Below are 18,448 nucleotides of genomic sequence, written 5' to 3'. Positions count from 1 at the left end.
TAAGAGCCAAGTACGTCCAAGGATAGAGTACTGCTGCCATATCTGGGCAGCAGCTGTTAAAAACAGCCTTGACAGAATACAAAATATACTTTGTAGCCTATTGGGGGGGGGGCTTTTCTCTTCCCTGCAACCTCTCTCCCACAGAAGGGACATTGCGAGCCTGTCTTTGTTTTATCGTTATTTCCATGGGAAGTGCTCGTCTGAGCTTCAATGTCTTGCCCCCCCCCTCGCCAATCTTTCACGAAAAACACCCCCCTCTGGCTGAAACCACTATCAGTAATTTTACCCACTCTTTATCTGTGCCTAAATCAAAACATAGATTCCATGGACAAAGCTTCTTTCTCAGAAGTGCAAGCCTGTGGAATTCTCTTCCGTTTGCCTGTTTCCCACCTGACTACAACTTGGATGTCTTCAATATAAACAAGTTCTGATGAACCGCCCACTTAAGTAAGACACTTTATCAGATCTCCATTATTAACTATTACTACGATATTGTCCCATTGTTTACTGTACACGCAATAACCCTTATCTCCGAGTGGCCTCAGGGCCTTGATAAGTGGTGACTTCCATGTAAAAAAAAAAAAATATATATATTTAAGCATATTTTACAACTGGATAATACCGGACAGTCTGCTAGTACATATCTATATATATATACACCATGGCTCAAACCCCCAACTATATATATAATATACATATGAGTGTGTTGTTACAACTTCAATCTGAATGAAAATCTCAGTTTAGCATCAAATTATATTTTGATATAAATATATATCAAAAGTCATATTTTCAAATTGAGAGCTCAATGCAGTACAGAGCAAATATTTAGAATTAAAAGATAATTTTTTTTAACTTGGGGCAGAAATTAAAGCTGGCCTAAAAACATTCTCCTGATAATAGAGATGCTTTAAGCTATTTCTAAAAGTAGATATGGGTATTTGTATATAGGTTTATCTATTGAATGGATCATTATAAATTTTGAAATATTTTAAAAATTACATGGACAAATTTTTTTTGTAAATGTTACCATTTAGTAAATGCCTAAGTTTAAAAAAAATATTTTTATGAATCACTCATTATGAATTTGGAAACATATTCTCAGCACTTGGTAAGTAGAATGGGCAAATAAGTTTTTTTTGTAAACTTTACCAAAATCCACACCAGAGCTAAAAAAATTATTCAAATAAGTTAAATACGATTATTTTCATACAGAAAAGAATTAGTCTATGTCAAATTTGGAATTATATTATTTTTTTTTAAATTCATGTATGATATATGCCCCTAAACTATTGAACTTAATCTAGACAATAGAATAATGTGGCCAGATTATATTTTTATAAACTATACCATTTAAGGGTGGGAGTACTGAAACCAAACGATATCTTCCAAAGAAAGAAAAAAATTTAATGCTATATTTATTGGATATACTCATCCTACAGAGAAATTGTGACAACTAAGCTAGTATGTGTCTGGTGGTTTAAAAGTAATTATTGTGAACCAGTTTGAGTCAGTAGGACAAAAGTGATTTAAATTTGTTTGTCACTAGCAGAGAAATATTGGTGGTTTTGTCAGATTGAAAAATCAGCAGTAGCATGAAGCATGGCTTATGCTGATGATTCAACTTTTATGGGTGATGGATTTAAACAAAAAGAATGGCTACAACCTCGATAATTTCCTCTTTTTGCTGAAATCAGTTTTATTTTATTAAGATTTGTTGAGATTAAATTAGCTATTGTTTCAAAGAATATTTAAAATCTTACTTTAATGTCAAACAAATGAATAAATTTTTTTTAATTGTTTTCAGGAAAAACTTTATGACATTCGTAATCGTTCAGAAGAAATCCACAAATTAAAAACTGATGTTGGTAAATATTCTGCTATTCCTTTTATTTATTCATTAAAAAAAATTAGTTTTATTCTTGCTTGTAAACATAATTGAACATTTTCTCATGAAAAAAAAAAGGATAATTTTCTTTCTCGTTTTGAACCTCAAATTTTATGATACCTTCCTATAATATAAACAATTTTGACACATTCATTTAATATTAGGTTATGATTTTCAATAATGTTAATAAGAAAATTTATTCACTAAATAATATTGTCAGAAAGATGTTCTAGAAGAGGAGTCTTAAACTTGTAGCAGTATCAACCTTATACTCACAGCCAAGAGAAGTGGAGTTGTGTGCATACGAATCATGTCTACATTAATGAGTATGCACACAACTGAGTGAGATTTCTGTTATTTCATTCTTTTTCAGTCTGAAAGTAATCTGTGTGTCAGACAAGAAAAGTTCTACAATAAAAAAGATTCTAAGCATCATATCTTCCAGAAACATACCAAAAACCCAAGTATCAGACAATGTACCAGAGTTTTGCCATGAAGATCTTAGTTGGAAATAAAAATAGGCTGTAAAGACTCTGTCATATATCACATTCAATCTCAATTAAATGAGTTAGCAAAAAGAATGTTGCAAACCATAAAAACTAGACTAAAGGCTGTTCTCAGTACAAAGAAGAAAAAATAGACCTTTTTACCAAGTTTGCTTTTAAGCTATCGCATAATACCACATGCCAGAAGACTCGAAAGCCGATTAGGTTTAAAGTAAAGGCAAATTAGAGCTCCTTTAACAATGTCCTATTCCACATGTGAAAAAATGTGGTACAAAAAGATCAAATCCAGAAAGGGTAGAATTTATCATGCAGAAGCAATGTTAAATAGAAAGAAAGGGGGGCAATATATAAACCCATGCAGATCTGCTAAGGCCTTAGAGAAAATATGAAGAGCAAAATAATGATGAAATCTCTATGATTCCTTCCAATCTCTGCAGAATGAATTGTCAGAAGACAAAATAATGCACAGTTCAGAATGAGTTTGAAAATTTGAGTGAAGATTAAATAATGCCAGAAGACCATTTTGGTTACAGCGTAGTGCGATATATATAGATCTACCAGAGAAAGAAATACAGGAGAGAGAGAGAAGGAGAGGAAAATAAGGTAGAAAATGAAAACATCAGAAGAAATAGAAGCTCTACCATAAAGCCTATAGATTTCAAAGAAAGGCAGTGATACTGGCTAAGAGTAGGAAAGTCTACATATATACAGTAGAAACCCGGGATATGGTGGCCCTAGGATACGTTTTTTTTTTTTTCAGATTACGATGTGGAATACAATGTTTTTCCAACCCCTGGTTACGGTATTTGCTCTGCCTTACGATGCTATTTATAATGTTACTTGATTATATACATGTGTATTATATACTGTACTGCATTTTATTACTAATTTTTAATGCCATATCCTGCGGTGCTACTGTATTTCTCTCTCAAAGGACAATTGAAGCTTGACTAGCTACTAACAAATTTAATGTTACCATTCACATCACATACATTATCATTTCTGTGTTTCTTTGTTTCATTTGTAATTGCTTGTATTACAATGTACATACAGGAGAGATGTTGTCCAGGCGTCTGCAAGCTTATTCAAATTCAAGATAATACAAAATAGGGTCGTTACATAAGAGAGTGACCCAGCAGACCAGAAGTAGGGCAATGTTAATTTGTTTTTTTTACCAATGAAGATGACATCACCTTAGAAGCACATTTTCTTGCATGAAAATTACTTTGCACCAAATTCATTCTTTGGAGAGGAACTAAAACAGACTCAGTTATCGATAAAATTGTATACATGTTTGCACTTGGGGAATAAATCAAATTCAATAATGCAAATGTAAAAGAGGCATTCCAAAAATAAAGCTTCCTACTATTTTTGAAGTTGAAGCGTTATGAAGATAGAAGTGGTACCATTAAAATGAGCAAGCTTTTCTGCTGCATAATTTATTTTTCTGTGTAATCACTATTATCAACACACTTGTCAGCAATGAACGATGGCTGTGCATGAGGATCTAGAGTGTACGTTTTGTCATATGAGGGTCATTCCAAAAGTGAAGCCTCCTTTTTTTACTCAAAAAGTTGAAGAGCTATGAAGACTGAAGGCATACCAATAAAATGAGCAGCATTTTGGGCTTTATAATTTATTTTTCTACATAGTCGCCACCATTCTCAGTACACTTTTTTTCAGGAATTCAATGACATATCTCTGCTCCTGACACACGTTCATGACAGGTTGCATTTCAGACCGTCAATATAATATCTGCAACAGAGATGAAGCTTTCAGATCATGAATGTATAAGTTCAGTCATCATAACATAGCAATTTGCAATCCCCTCTGATCCATTCATATGATAAAGGTAGGAGACAATTATTAAACTTACCAAATTTGTGGAAAATATTGATAAAAAAAAAAAATCAGCTGCTGAAAGGCAGTCATTGGGTTGCATGTATGAGACTTGTGGGAGACCCAGTGTGCAGTTAGTATACCGGTTGTATAGCTGGATCTCCTCTTTGTAGGCTGTGGATATGAACTGGTTACGTGAATAAGCTGCAGATATGAACTGGTTACGTGAATAAGCTGCGGCTATGAACTGGTTACGTGAATAGGCTGCGTATATGAACCAGTTACGTGAATAGGCTGCGTATATGAACCAGTTACGTGAATAGGCTGCGTATATGAACCAGTTACATGAATAAGCTGCATATATGAACCGGTTATGTGAATAGGTTGCGTGTTCAATAAGCTGGATTGTTAGAGGTCGTCGTTAGTAGGACAGCGTATAAAGAAAACAATCAACAATAAGTGCAAGTGTTATGAGTACATTTAAGACATTGAAAATGAAGCACGCTGAAACAGAATCATATATTTACATATGTACAAGGAATATTTATTTACACAGAAAGGTTACATATGTTACAGAGTGTTCGTGTGTTTATAACTAATTTGCATGTAGATAAACGTTCGTTGTGTGTATGCGTTTGTGAATGTACGTGAGAGTTCGTAGAAGCATACCTTGGAAGGTCATTGTGTGTATAAGAGTTTGTTTGTACGGAACCTATCTTGAGAAAAGATAAATACCCTATCGAGGCGTGGATGTAACTTGCATACCACTCACATTTGAGGTTTGAATTGAAGGCAAACATGTGTTGTCAGCTCCATGTCTCAAGTGGAAAGAGAAAGAAGACAGAGAAAACAGAAGAGGAAAAAGGGAGCACCACCTGTTGGGCAAAGTGAAAGTTACCACAGGGGCGACAACTGATGCGTTGGTTAAAAGGTGTATGCATGGATGTGTCTGCATTTTGCTTAAATACATGCTACATTAAAAAGGCATTTTCCTATAGACTCTTGTCCTAATGGGTTGTTAAAGGGAAACATGAATATGAAATATCTAAAAGGCATGGAACAAATAGGAACAGTAGATTTACTATGAAAAATCAAAGCTGAAGAAGGTAACAGAATTCAAGTGTTGATACATTGTGAACACGACAATTTTGTGAATAAAATATATTCAAAATAAATTATTTTCTGATTGAGATAAAAAGTAAATTTATCATGACTTTTTGATTCAAAATAAAATAGTAATCAGTTTTGTAAATTTTTCTATTTAGATTTTGAAAACGGTTACAGGTGTCATTACACTTGGACAGAAATTTGATGCTCCATTGTTATGTTGTAAACTAACGTGGCTACCCAGCATTTCTTGTGTATTATACACAACATAGCATGAGTAATGTATTAACGCATGTTCTCAATGTTCATTTAACTAAACATGCTATGTATCACATTAAATTAACAGGGATGACAGCGAAAGATTAACGTTCTATTCAAACACCTCCAATCATCAGATTATAAAAAAATACTGACAATATCTTCCTGGAGTTGCTTTGAAGTTTTGTTACTTTCATTTTGTTTTGCTTATTCTTTAATTATATCGTTTTATTCTTTTACAAAATTATTTTTAAAGGTTAATTTGCTTTATTATGGTGTTCTTTAGTCATCATTGAGCCAAATTGTTAACTGTTATGGTAACATAAATTAACATTGTTTTATTCTTTATGACTTGTTTAGAGAGAAACCAAAATGCATTATGATGGATTTATTTTCATAATTAGTTTTTAAATAGGAATTTAGAGTTTTGTTTATTTTATTTTATTATTTTATACATCTATATATCTATAAAAGTGAAAGAGTCTGTCTGTCTGTGTACATTTCCCTACACAATAACTCTGTCAATTTTCAGTCTACAGACTCAAAATTTGATATACAGGGTAGTGAGATTTGGAAAAATCTTTGTAATCGATTTTCGGCCAGAAATCTGGCTGTTAAGGGGTCAAAGTTCAACGATTTGACCTTTGAAAACTCTACCAAACTCCTCTGCCAATTTTGGGTATAAACAATTGAAATTTTAGATAGGTTCCTTGGACATGGATCTTACTTAATAACTTGATTTGATCCCAAAATAATAAATGTTAAGGGGTCATAATAGGGGTCAAAGTTTAAAAAAAATTGACCTACGCGGTCTCTACCAAATTACTCAGACAATTTCTGGTCTAAACATTTGAAATTTTACATAAATGGTATTCAGAGATAGGGCAAGCTTTTTAATCGGTTTGGGTTGAAAATTTGAGCTACCAATATATAAATCTATGTATGTACGCATGTTTGCCTAAAACTTTTGACAGAGGTGACGGATTTTCACAAGATCAGTATCATTTTGAAGCTCAGCCCTTCAGACAACAAATATCAAAAAATTGGCTAAAAATATTAATTTCTTCACCCTCAACTGGGCACTTTTCTACAGGGAGGGGTCGTTTTTTTGCTGATATTTTCAAAAGTCATCCCCTCTTTTCGATTGTCTAGCCTTAATTTAAATCTACGTCACTTCCGATTTGGTGGTGGTCGTAACAGCAAAGACGTCATGTTTTTTTCACATTCTTTTCCTCCTTCGCGGTACGGGTTCGAGCCTGCCTTCCTACTACCACTTTTTTTTTCTTTTTGCTCAACACACACCTCCAAACACCCGGGCAACGCCGGGCACCCATGCTAGTATTTTATAAATATTCTATTAGTAAATAATATTAAAATAACTGTGTAGCTATCAAAGTTGTGTTCATGCAAGAATATATACACACATACATGTGTGAAGTTGTCTCATAATTTTATTTGTATAAATGAAAAAATGAACAAGACGGCAGCCATCTTGGTTAGAAATTTAAAAGATGTAAAGAGAGTTAATATTTGAGATGAAATAAAACACAGCTAAAACTACTCTAAAACATCCAAAAATGATGCAGGTAGGTTGCAAAGTAACTTTTATTGGCTATGGTAACATTTGTTTGTTGTATATTTGATTTTTTTATCACTTTTTCAAATTGCTGTGAATTGTAAAAAAAAAAAAAAAATTTTGTTTTTCAAACTTGAATTTTGTCTGGAAAAGGCCTTTGAAAAACTTATGGACATTGAAAATATGTACAAACCTTGAATTATCTGTCTTGAATAATTTATTTTTGCTAATTCTTTTCTGTTTATAGAAGTGTTGATGAGTGAAAAAAGACAGATAGAAAGCCAAATTGAAGAGTTAGAGAACAGTATTGAAAATAAATTCCAAGGTAAGTGTTTTTTTTTGTGTTGTTTCAAAAATATGCTTAATATTTGAACAGTTTAAATAAATAAAAAAATGAAGGAAGCAGAGGGATTATAACACATTACCGTATATGTTATTTATTATATTGATAAGATTATACCAAACAATTAGATCATACTGAAACAAGAGTAAGACAAAACTGTTATGAGAATGAAGCTTTTCAAACTTTAGTTTTATTTTGTTACTTTTTGATTTCATTACTTTCACATAAATTCCTCAACATCTTTAAATGAAAGTGACAGAAATTTGTCAAAAAATAATTACAATTTGCGTTATTCTTTGGAACTTTTCATTCATGCCACAAGAAGATATTACAATGCTATACTATTTATTTAGTTCCTGGTCATATTTTAATTAATATTAAGCATTAACCTTAAATTGATGTGCATCATGCATCCAAAAGTAAATAATTGTTGTGCATCATACATGCATATGTAAATAATTGCTGTGCATCATATATGCATATGTAAATAATTGTTGTGCATCATATATGCATATGTAATTGTTGTGCATCATATATGTATATGTAAATAATTGCTGTGCATCATATATGCATATGTAAATAATTGTTGTGCATCATATATGCATATGTAAATAATTGTTGTGCATCATACATGCATATGTAAATAATTGTTGTGCATCATATATGCATATGTAAATAATTGCTGTGCATCATACATGCATATGTAAATAATTGTTGTGCATCATATATGCATATGTAAATAATTGTTGTGCATCATACATGCATATGTAAATAATTGTTGTGCATCATATATGCATATGTAAATAATTGCTGTGCATCATATATGTATATGTAAATAATTGTTGTGCATCATATATGCATATGTAAATAATTGTTGTGCATCATACATGCATATGTAAATAATTGTTGTGCATCATACATGCATATGTAGATAATTGCTGTGCATCATATATGCATATGTAAATAATTGTTGTGCATCATATATGCATATGTAAATAATTGCTGTGCATCATACATGCATATGTAAATAATTGTTGTGCATCATACATGCATATGTAAATAATTGTTGTACATCAAACATGCATATGTAAATAATTGTTGTGCATCATATATGCATATGTAAATAATTGTTGTGCATCATATATGCATATGTAAATAATTGTTGTGCATCATATATGCATATGTAAATAATTGTTGTGCATCATATATGCATATGTAAATAATTGTTGTGCATAATACATATGTAAATAATTGCTGAGCATCATACATGCATATGTAAATAATTGCTGAGCATCATATATGCATATGTAAATAATTGTTGTGCATCATATATGCATATGTAAATATTTTCTGTGCATCATATATGCATATGTAGATAATTGCTGTGCAACCATATATGCATATGTAAATAATTGCTGAGCATCATACATGCATATGTAGATAATTGCTGTTCATCATATATGCATATGTAAATAATTGTTGTGCATCATACATGCTTATGTAAATGTTGTGCATCATATATGCATATGTAAATAATTGTTGTGCATCATATATGCATATGTAAATAATTGTTGTGCATCATATATGCATATGTAAATAATTGTGCATCATATATGCATATGTAAATAACTGCTGAGCATCATACATGCATATGTAGATAATTGCTGTGCATCATATATGCATATGTAAATAATTGTTGTGCATCATACATGCTTATGTAAATAATTGTTGTGCATCATACATGCTTATGTAAATAATTGTTGTGCATCATATATGCATATGTAAATAACTGCTGAGCATCATACATGCATATGTAAATAATTGTGCATCATATATGCATATGTAAATAATTGCTGAGCATCATACATGCATATGTAGATAATTGCTGTGCATCATATATGCATATGTAAATAATTGTTGTGCATCATACATGCTTATGTAAATAATTGTTGTGCATCATACATGCTTATGTAAATAATTGTTGTGCATCATATATGCATATGTAAATAATTGCTGTGCATCATATATGCATGTGTAAATAATTGCTGAGCATCATACATGCATATGTAGATAATTGCTGAGCATCATATATGCATATGTAAATAATTGTTGTGCATCATATATACATATGTAAATAATTGTTGTGCATCATATATGCATATGTAAATAATTGCTGAGCATCATATATGCATATGTAAATAATTGTTGTGCATCATACATGCATATGTAAATAATTGTTGTGCATCATACATGCATATGTAAATAATTGTTGTGCATCATATATGCATATGTAAATAATTGCTGTGCATCATATATGCATATGTAAATGTTGTGCATCATACATGCATATGTAAATAATTGTTGTGCATCATACATGCATATGTAGATAATTGCTGTGCATCATATATGCATATGTAAATAATTGCTGTGCATCATATATGCATATGTAAATAATTGTTGTGCATCATATATGCCTATATAAATAATTGTTGTGCATCATATATGCATATGTAATTGTTGTGCATCATATATGTATATGTAAATAATTGCTGTGCATCATATATGCATATGTAAATAATTGCTGAGCATCATACATGCATATGTTAATAATTGTTGTGCATCATATATGCATATGTAAATAATTGTTGTGCATCATATATGCATATGTAAATAATTGCTGTGCATCATACATGCATATGTAAATAATTGCTGAGCATCATACATGCATATGTAAATAATTGTTGTGCATCATATATGCATATGTAAATAATTGTTGTGCATCATATATGCCTATATAAATAATTGTTGTGCATCATATATGCATATGTAATTGTTGTGCATCATATATGCATATGTAAATAATTGTTGTGCATCATATATGCATATGTAAATAATTGCTGTGCATCATACATGCATATGTAAATATTTTCTGTGCATCATACATGCATAGGTAAATAGGTTATGTGCATCATACATGTATAGGTAAATAATTTCTGTGCATCATACATGTATATGTAAATAATTGCTGTGCATCATACATGTATATGTAAATAATTGCTGTGCATCATACATGTATAGGTAAATAATTTCTGTGCATCATACATGTATATGTAAATAATTTCTGTGCATCATACATGTATATGTAAATAATTTCTGTGCATCATACATGTATAGGTTAATAATTTCTGTGCATCATACACGTATATGTAAATTATTTCTGTGCATCATACATGTATATGTAAATAATTTCTGTGCATCATACATGTATATGTAAATTATTTTTGTGCATCATACATGTATAGGTAAATAATTTCTGTGCATCATACATGTATAGGTAAATAATTTCTGTGCATCATACATGTATATGTAAATAATTGCTGTGTATCATGCATGTATATGTAAATAATTTCTGTGCATCATACATGTATAGGTAAATAATTTCTGTGCATCATACATGTATAGGTAAATAATTTCTGTGCATCATACATGTATATGTAAATAATTGCTGTGTATCATGCATGTATATGTAAATAATTTCTGTGCATCATACATGTATAGGTAAATAATGTCTGTGCATCATACATGTATAGGTAAATAATGTCTGTGCATCATACATGTATAGGTAAATAATGTCTGTGTATCATGCATGTATAGGTAAATAATTTCTGTGCATGATACATGTATAGGTAAATAATTTCTGTGCATCATACATGTATAGGTAAATAATTTCTGTGCATCATACATGTATAGGTAAATAATTTCTGTGCATCATACATGTATAGGTAAATAATTTCTGTGCATCATACATGTATAGGTAAATAATTTCTGTGCATCATACATGTATAGGTAAATAATTTCTGTGCATCATACATGTATATGTAAATAATTGCTGTGTATCATGCATGTATATGTAAATAATTTCTGTGCATCATACATGTATAGGTAAATAATGTCTGTGCATCATACATGTATAGGTAAATAATGTCTGTGCATCATACATGTATAGGTAAATAATGTCTGTGTATCATACATGTATAGGTAAATAATTTCTGTGCATCATACATGTATAGGTAAATAATTTCTGTGCATCATACATGTATAGGTAAATAATTTCTGTGCATCATACATGTATAGGTAAATAATTTCTGTGCATCATACATGTATAGGTAAATAATTTCTGTGCATCATACATTTATAGGTAAATAATTTCTGTGCATCATACATGTATAGGTAAATAATTTCTATGCATCATACATGTATAGGTAAATAATATCTGTGCATCATACATGTATAGGTAAATAATTGCTGTGCATCATGCATGCATATGTAAATAATTTCTGTGCATCATACATGTATAGGTAAATAATTTCTGTGCATCATACATGTATAGGTAAATAATTGCTGTGCATCATGCATGCATATGTAAATAATTTCTGTGTATCATACATGTATAGGTAAATAATATCTGTGCATCATACATGTATAGGTAAATAATTGCTGTGCATCATGCATGCATATGTAAATAATTTCTGTGCATCATACATGTATAGGTAAATAATTTCTGTGCATCATACATGTATAGGTAAATAATTTCTGTGCATCATACATGTATAGGTAAATAATTTCTGTGCATCATGCATGCATGCATATGTAAATAATTGCTGTGCATCATGCATGCATAGGTAAATAATTTCTGTGCATCATACATGTATAGGTAAATAATTTCTGTGCATCATACATGTATAGGTAAATAATTTCTGTGCATCATACATGTATAGGTAAATAATTTCTGTGCATCATGCATGCATGCATATGTAAATAATTGCTGTGCATCATGCATGCATATGTAAATAATTTCTGTGCATCATACATGTATAGGTAAATAATTTCTGTGCATCATACATGTATAGGTAAATAATTTCTGTGCATCATACATGTATAGGTAAATAATTTCTGTGCATCATGCATGCATGCATATGTAAATAATTGCTGTGCATCATGCATGCATAGGTAAATAATTTCTCTAGTTTGATCTTATTTTCTCATATTCTACCCTATAATAATTGCTGAAAGTGTTTTCTACAGTGACATGCTTTTTTTTTTTAGGGTCCACCATTGAATTACAAAGAAAACATAGAGATTTTCAAGAGAAGTTGCAGGAAAGAGAAGAATTACTCACTCAGGTTAAAAAAATAACAAAAGAATCGTTTCATATTTTGATTAGAAAATTTGCACTTTTACATCAATTTCATGCTATTGTCATATTGAAAGATTTCTTTGAAAGTGGAGGGAAGAAAAATGGCTGAGAACATTTGATACCCCCCCCCCCACCTTTCAATGTATCTTCAGTAGTTAAACTTGTACTATTTACCAACCATTAAAGGCTGAAACAATGGATTGCGAGTGAATTAGAGTAACAATGATCAGAGCGTCCATAGTTTAACCCTTTTTTAAGATTTCTTTTTGCTTATATAGCATCATTAGTTTGACATGCGTTTTACATGCTGACATTTCTTAAAATCATTTTACTTTTAAATTGTGATCCGGTCATGTGACTTGTTTTTACAGATGTAGTTATAAACAATGTTTCTAGTGTTTTAAAAGAAACAAAAAGAATGAAAGAGTGGAAAAAAAAAAAAGAATGAGATAAGTGGAAAAAGGCAATTGCTTAACATGCTCTTCCTCACCTTGTAAAGCATGCTACGTCGTTTATTTTTAACTATCTCTATGTACCTCATATAACCCAGAAGCATTTTTATTTTTTAAACCATGCCATTTTAGCTTTCAACAAATTATTGGATACTTTCAAATTGTAACAAAATTTGTTCAATTAATAATTTAAGCTAGTAAGACCTGTAGAAATTCCATAGAATGAGAAATATATTGAGACAACAAATGATATTTTTCTGGATAGCACAAAAAATTTGTTTTTTGGACGGAAAATTCAATAACATGCAGCAAATATGAGTGTATTAACATTTCTTTAAAAATAGTATCCATTTTAAGTATAGAACTGACATAAATGATAAATTAATAAATATTCAGTATGTAATATTGTGCTACATACTTCAATACAAATAAAAAAAATCACATTGTAAGATACAAGTTTTAATTTACTCCAGCACCTCTTAGCAAACAATTTTCTTTTTTTTTTTTTACCTTGTTTCTTTCAAATGTTCCCTTTTTTTATTGTTGAAGAACCACTGCGCATCAAAATTACTACTAGTTCCTTTCTCACACCATTGCAATAATCGTATATTATTATAAAGATATTCGAAAACAAAGCTACGTCCATGGGAAGTCACTCTCATATTCTTGTCTAGGGTTGCCTTTAAAGCCTTATTTTTATTTTTATTTTTTTTGAAGCAGTTTGGCCTTCAAAAATTGTATTTGGCCTTTTCCAATACATAACGTACAGACTAAGTAAGGAACAAGCAGACAAAACCGGAGTATTCTTCTTAAGTGAAACTGGCATAGGACTGACCACTTCCCTAGACTCTCTTCTGTTTGCCTGTTTCCCACCTGACTACAACTTCAAGTCCAACATAAACAAATTCCTCATAAATCGCCCCCTTAAGTAAGACACTTTATCAAATCTCTATTACTAACGATTAACGCGATATTATCCCATTGATTACTGTACATGCAATAACCCTTATCCCTGAGTGGCTTCCGGGCCTTGATAAGTGGTGACTACCATGTAAAAAAAGAAAAAAGAATATGATAAATAAATTTAACTTTAATAGGATTTTGAAAGTTAAATTTAATTATCATTTAGGCATTTAAATTATTAATTGAACTAATTTTGTTTAATTATTAATTCAACTAATTTTCTTTAAATTATTTGATGCAAGGATTTGTTCAGAATTTTAAAGCCAGAAATGATTTCTTGTTTCATAAATTAAATGCTTTCAAATTTTGAATAATCACAAATTCTTTTTTTTTTTTACTATTAACAAAATATTAAAATAACTGATTTGCTTACAGAGACACCCAATATGCATTCTTGTTGATTTGAATTTTGTAATTAAACTTTTAAAAAATTTTAATTTAATTTTTTTATCCTATTACATTTTTCAATGTTAATAAATATTTGATTAATAAAAATAATAATTAAATGTGTAATTATCATTATTATTATATTGATATAATTCACACAGACATTCGAGAAATAGGTAATTTTATTAATATGGAGATTCAATAAATACAGTAGTTGAAACGGTTATATTGGTTTTTAAAGTTTAATAATAAATAAATGACATTCTTTAATAAATTATGAGAAAAAAAATAACCTATTTTATTGAGAAATTAAGAAAATGAAACAAAGAATGTTTTATTGCAAATCAAGGCAATTTTTTTGTAAATCTGCAATTTTTCCCTCTAAATTTTAATAATATAAATTAATAATATAAATATGAATTTATATGAAATTTCAAAATATTAAATGACAGACTTTGAAACATTTCTACAAATAAAAAAATATAAAGTAGACCATTTAAAAATAAAAAGACAAAATAACTTATTTCTGGATGTAAGTATTACTATTTATTACTACATATATATATATATATATATGTATATATATATATATATATATATATATATATATATATATATATATATATATATACTAGGTCTATTTAGTAATTGGTCGTCACCCAACATATGCACGGCTTCTTTGCTCTCTCTTTCTGTTATTTTTACTTCATCACAAGGGTAGAAGGTTTCTGTTTTTCCTCTATACCCGACTTTTCAATCTCTCCATGTATTACAGTTTTTGATGTTCTTCTAATCTTCCTTTTACATACAAGGATGAGAGATGTTAATCACTAAAAGTAAGGCTAGGAGAACATTAAAAAGCCGTAATATGTAGAAAAATTAAAAAGTTGGATATGGCTTGCTTCGAACCAAATGATAACTTTATGTTTATTCTTTCAAATAAATTGTTGTAACACTCAGATTTATTCTGAATATTCTTTTGGGGCTGTTAAACAATATAATTTTGAACAGAATAAAAAGGAGGGAGGTGCTTCTACAGAATTTGAACCTAATCAGATCCATTTTTTTTTTTTTTTCAAACTAAATTGAAACTTACAGTTAGTTTACAGTTATGGTAAAATAACAATACTAGTTCAAAAATAACATACTAGTTCAAATTTTGTAGAAGTAGCTCTTTTCAATTAAATTATGTATACAAGTTATAAGAAAAAAAAAAATAATGTCAATTAGATTACAATAATAATAAAATAATTACTCACTGTTACAGGGGAAATCGGACTCTTCCTCTTTTATATTTTGTTTAAAATTATTTTTTTAATCCTCCAAATGATTATTCATTACAAATCAGAAAGTTTTAGATAAAATGTGTTACAATTATTTATTTGAAAGAATATAGTATTAGTTAATATTATTTTAGGTAACACCATGACCACCAATGATTAAAACTTAATTGTACTTAAATTTTCAATTTAAATGAGTAAATTAACTTTTTATTCAATAGTTTAAAGACTTCCAATTTCTTTTCAAATTTTGAACAGTCACAAATAATGGATTTTTTTTCAACAATTAACAGATTACGAAAATGGCTGACACTGACATGAATACACTGACATACATTATAATGGATTTACTCTTGTGATTGTATTTTAATTTACTTTTTATTCATAATTGGAAAAGATAACCTTGTTCTTAGAACATACACTTAAAAAAATCCATTTTATTTGCTTTAAAACTACAGTATAATATGTTTTGGGGGGTAGAGGGAACAACTATTTAAAACTATATCGCCGCAAGAACAGTTCTAAAATCTATTTTCGATCTATATTTAATGCATAATTGCACAATTTTCCTACCTTGCCAATATTGCCCTCATATCCATTGCCAAATTTCTTGGGCGCCACCAAAACCCAAATGTTCTTGATGCACATTGCTATTTTTTTTTTCAATACAATTACCACGGTCTAGTCTCCTTCGTGAAAAGAGTATGGAAAACGAACAACTAAAGGTTTCAGCTTCGTTAACATTTTTTATTGCCTTTGTGTGGCTCTTTTTTTTTTTCTTTTTTTTTTTTTGTGGAAAATTTGTGTGCCGGTATTTTGAATTTACTCAGCAAATTTTACTTTTAAGCATTTCTATTACACATGTAGGTGAGGGGAAGTACTATTTCAGTTATTCAAAATTTATTTTATGGGGAGATAACTCATTTTCTAAATTACACCAAAAACACCACTGAATACTTCCAAAGCGCAGCATAAAATGTAACATGATGTTATTTAATAAAGGTCATCATTAATTGTCATCATAACTTTTGTACTATTCAAAAGAAACAGCCTAAAATAAACTGCTAATAATTAAAAACAAATGCACGATTAAAATTGTTAATGTTCTGATGTAGTGGCCACTTTTAATGCATTAAGATACATGCATTTTATAAATCTACCAATAATCAACTAATAGTCAGATTTTCACAATTTTTGATACCTATTGAATTTTGGATTAATTTACAGCTTTTGAAAAAATGTATAGCTGGGGAGGGGATATTTTTTGTATCTGATAACACCCATATTTCATTTCATGCAATCTGAATAAAATATATTAGAATCATTTGAAATTTTAACATATATATTGAGGTGACATCTATTTTTTTGTTTACCATGAATTTTTAGATGAAAAAATTAAATAAATTCAATATCATTATATTTTGAAAGAAAAAATAAATCAACATTCTAGAAAATAATTACTTTTTGAAAGATTATAATTTTAACTTTGTTCTTCTGAAATGTTCAGTTTTAACCATAGAATTTTAAGTAAACATTTCCATTTTTTTTCTAATTATGAAACATTACTTCCATTATTGACTTTTAATCTGTTTGTAAAAAATGTTTATAAACAGCTTCATAAAGTTTACACAAAATTATGACATCACTAATATTATGGCGAGCAATGGAAGTCCTTACTGATCACTTCATGAAAATGAATACATAAATTCATTCAAAAAGAATACTTAATATTTTTTTTAGTAAGCATTCTTCTACATTACCCTGTGCAATGCTGGGAAACAGGTCCTCCTAGTCTAGAAATAAAAATAGATTCAAGGCTCCTAAAATTTGTACTAGAATTGTTCTCAAGAACCTGTGACACAGTGGTTAGAGTACTTGAAAAAGTGACCTTCTTCTGTTGTTGCCAATTACTTAGGACTTCTATCCAGACATGGCTCATGGAATGAGAACAAGCTGCCCCTGTGGATAAATAATGGGTTCCATTCAAAATTTGTTCAGATTCCTGAGTTTGACAAGATACACCTGAAGAAAGTTAGAGGTTACGTCAGCCAAAACATTGTGAAAATAACACTCAAGATGAGAACAGTAGTTTGAAGAATCTAAATAATACAATTAGTATTTTTGTTTATAATATAATCTTTCCAAAAATTATTTTGCAAAAAATTAATGTTAAGTGAAAATGAATAATTTTGTTTGACATTTTTTCAGCTAAAATAAGTTTTGATCAACATATATCTAGTTTTACAAGCTGTTTAATTAATCCAAACCATGTCAAATCATAATTGTCTGCATAAACAGGTAAAACTAGTTAAATTAATTGCAACACTTTTTTATTAAAAATGATTTATTACTGTATAGTTCAGTTTTACATGTCGGTCGCAAATATCTACTTTTTAACAACAGTGTCATCTTTGTAATTACTGTCATTGCTTTTCTTTTTATTGCAACAATCCAAAAATGTTTTTAATTTATAAAATATTGAAGCTGTTTTCCAAAAGATATCAACAGAAACACATATTTCTTCAAATACAATACATTTTTAATTATTTCCATTATCAATACATTAAAGTTAAAGAATTTATCAATAGCATGAAAAAGAGTTTTTTCTTATATATCTATATAAATAAAACAGTAGATGTATGTATATGTATAAAT

The 18,448-nt window shown here is 29.5% G+C and overlaps 1 protein-coding gene across 3 annotated transcripts in view; it reads left to right on the top strand.

The window, feature by feature from the left end:
* The window catches only part of LOC145291321 (DNA repair protein RAD50-like), a 260,298-nt gene that overhangs the window by 94,206 nt on the left and 147,644 nt on the right, over positions 1–18,448 (top strand). For all 3 annotated transcript variants that reach the window (XM_080137063.1, XM_080137061.1, XM_080137064.1), the window contains exons 10-12: positions 1,805–1,865; positions 7,419–7,496; positions 12,621–12,697. In XM_080137063.1, coding sequence (XP_079993189.1) covers positions 1,805–1,865; positions 7,419–7,496; positions 12,621–12,697 — 216 coding nt within the window. The remainder of the gene's footprint in view (positions 1–1,804; positions 1,866–7,418; positions 7,497–12,620; positions 12,698–18,448) is intronic.

Source organism: Euprymna scolopes, chromosome 12 (assembly GCF_053919585.1).
Source record: "Euprymna scolopes isolate OS-2025 chromosome 12, ASM5391958v1, whole genome shotgun sequence".
Lineage (NCBI taxonomy): Eukaryota > Metazoa > Mollusca > Cephalopoda > Sepiida > Sepiolidae > Euprymna > Euprymna scolopes.
This window is presented reverse-complemented; position numbering and strand designations above follow the sequence as displayed.